This window comes from Parus major, chromosome 26 (assembly GCF_001522545.3).
Source record: "Parus major isolate Abel chromosome 26, Parus_major1.1, whole genome shotgun sequence".
NCBI classification, from domain to species: domain Eukaryota; kingdom Metazoa; phylum Chordata; class Aves; order Passeriformes; family Paridae; genus Parus; species Parus major.
The window spans coordinates 1,101,131-1,103,796 of record NC_031795.1 but is presented as its reverse complement, the minus strand read 5'-3'; the positions used below and the strand labels follow the sequence as shown (position 1 = coordinate 1,103,796).

Genomic DNA, 2,666 nt, shown 5'->3' with positions numbered 1-2,666 from the left:
GTGACAGTGTGCCAGCGTCACTCGTGGCTGTGACTGTGGCACCTTCTCTTGGCAGGGGCTGGCGTGGCTCTGCTCAATGACCACATTTACGTGGTGGGTGGGTTTGATGGCACAGCACACCTCTCCTCGGTGGAGGCCTACAACATCCGCACCGACTCCTGGACCACGGTGACCAGCATGACCACACCCCGCTGCTACGTGGGGGCCACGGTGCTGCGGGGCCGGCTCTACGCCATCGCCGGGTAAGCCACGGGCTCCTGCAGCTCTGCCTGCTCAGCAAGCGACCTGAGGGGACACAGCTGCTGCCCCTTCCATGGGGGCTCTGCTCTGTCAGAGGAGACACCCCCAGGGTCACTGAGCCCAGCCAGAACAGGCGGCACAAAGGTCCAGGGGGCAGAGCGGCAGCAGACAGCAATGGCAGCCTGATGCTGGGGTTATAATTTGGGCTGTACCTGCTGTATGCAGCTGTCCAGCCTCCCAGAAAGAGCTCTGAATGCCTCAGCCTCTTCCTCCAGCACTGTCCTTCATTTGTAGCTTTCTGTCCTGGCAGATACGATGGCAACTCACTGCTGAGCAGCATCGAGTGCTACGATCCCATCATTGACAGCTGGGAAGTGGTCACCTCCCTGGGGATGCAGCGCTGCGATGCAGGAGTCTGCGTCCTGCGGGAGAAGTGATCAGGAGCGAGCTCACAAACAAAAACCTTCTAAAAGGTCTCGGCTGGAGGAAGAGTCCCAAATGATTTGCGGTCACTGTTCTTGAGAGTTGTGGATGCTGTGGGAATAGGCACCAGAACAGCAGCTTTCTGTGCTGCTCGTGACTGGAGCATGTGCATAACTGTGTGATCTCAGCAGTCATTTGAAATCGGGGGCTCTGTGGGAAGCTGGAGGAAGGAGATGAATGGGTCAGGAGAAGCTGCACTCTCTGCTGTTCCTGCAGCTCAGTCTGTGGGCAGAGCAGAGTTGCCCCAGCCTGGTCTCAGCCAGCCTGGTGACCCCTCCCAAGGACATGTACATAGCCCTGGGTCACCTCTTCAGCGGGTCCTCGGGTCGCTCTCAGCTGTGTGGGTGTGTGAGGGTGAGCCCAGCTGCTCTTGTGTTCCAGCTTCAAATCATCGTGTCCGTCCTGAATGTTGCAAGGCGCTCTCGGAGCGCGTGGCTGCAGAGCCGGGCTGGCTGCTGTGTGTGAGGGGCCTGCAGTGTCACTGTGTCTGCAGGGCTGCTCACAAACGAGTCACAGGTCAGAGCTGTCAGCTGCTGGGAGGCAGAGCTGAGGCTCCAGGGGCAGGGGAGGAGCTCGTGGCCCGCCACAGAAGCGTCTGCAGTGTTTGTGCTCTTGATCAGGTGCTCAGCAAGGTTCATCACATCGTGTTTCCTCAAAAAGCTTGACAGCTCCAGCTGCAGTGGATGTGTGGCACTGGGAGCTTGGCCATGGCTGTGTCCCACCTGTGAGGAGGTCACCTGAGCTGAGGCCAGGGGAGTAGGGACACAGTGGCTGCTGCCCACCGAGGTCCTGCTGGGTGAGTCACCGGGGTTTGTCCCCAGACAGATCTGAGTCCAGCACACCCAAGGCAGCCAAGTTCATTGTTTCAGTGTCCAGGTTTTCCTTTTATCTAGGATTTTTCTGCTTCCAGGGCTGTTCCAGAGTGACATCCAGGATTCTGTTTCGCCCTTTGTTCTCAGCTGTTTATTCCCCTGTCTCATGACTCCACATCCTGTGACACTTGCTATCCCTGGCCTGCCCCAGGAGCCCAGGTGAGGCTCCATGGGTGGATCACAGCAGCCCATGGAGCACTCCCTGCTCAGCATGTCCTGCCTCACTGCGTTCCTGGGAGCACAGGCTCCCCTCTGCCATCAGCTTGGCCCCAGTGCCTGGGCTCCATGTAGTGCTGCTCGTTGAGCTTCCTGCTGACTCCTTGCTTGGGGACAGGGTGGGATCAGGGACATGGTAGCATGACCTAATTATGCACTTTCAGCCAATGCTCTGACCTTCTGCGTTTGTTTCTATCACACAAGTGTTCTGTGGTTTTGTTTCCTATGTTTATTTTTTAATGAAAGTATAAAGAATAAAATATTTCCTGAGCCAGTAGGAGTTCTGTTTCTGTTCTCTACCTTCCAGATGTATGTCTGACTGCTGTGTGAAGGGTTTGTGCAAACCCTGTGTTAGACACACAGCTGCCCTCAGGTGTTTCTCTGCTCTGCAGCTTCAGCCCAGTAGTGAGAAACAGCTGCTCCAGCTGTGAGATCCATGGCACAGAGACCAGCCAGGCCTGGAGGATTCCCTAATGAGGGAATTTCTTGTAAAATCTGTTGGACAAGGGCTTGGCAGCAGAGAGGAGGAAAAGACTGCGATTACAGTCAACAGCAAAATCATCAGGGCTGAACATGAGCCCAGGTGGCCAAGAAGGCCAATGACACAGCCATGGTGTGACCAGCAGGACCAGTGACCATCCCTCTGTGCTAGGGTCACACCTCCAGTGCTGGGAGCAGTCTTGGGACCCTCACAAGAAGAAAGACATTGAGAGGCTGGAGCAAGTTCAGGGAAGGGAACAGAGCTGGGGAAGGGTCTGGAGCCCCAGGAGCAGCTGAGGGAGCTGGGGTGGGGCTCAGCCTGGAGAAGAGGAGGCTCAGGAGGGACCTTGTGGCTCTGAACAACTCCCTGCCAGA

The 2,666-nt window shown here is 56.7% G+C and overlaps 1 protein-coding gene across 3 annotated transcripts in view; it reads left to right on the top strand.

Moving 5' to 3' along the window:
- KLHL12 (kelch like family member 12) overlaps positions 1 to 2,088 on the top strand; it is a 25,829-nt gene extending 23,741 nt beyond the window's left edge. Inside the window, exons 11-13 of one of the 3 annotated variants that reach the window (XR_001525072.1) lie at positions 56 to 242; positions 551 to 1,519; positions 1,634 to 2,088. Coding sequence is in view for 2 of the 3 variants with exons in the window: in XM_015650877.1 (XP_015506363.1) it covers positions 56 to 242; positions 551 to 677 (314 nt within the window). In the remaining variant the exon portion in view is untranslated. Of the gene's footprint in view, positions 1 to 55; positions 243 to 534 lie in introns of all 3 variants that reach the window. The other 2 variants (XM_015650877.1, XM_019009020.1) reach the window with 2 other exon arrangements.
- Positions 2,089 to 2,666: the final 578 nt, after the last annotated feature.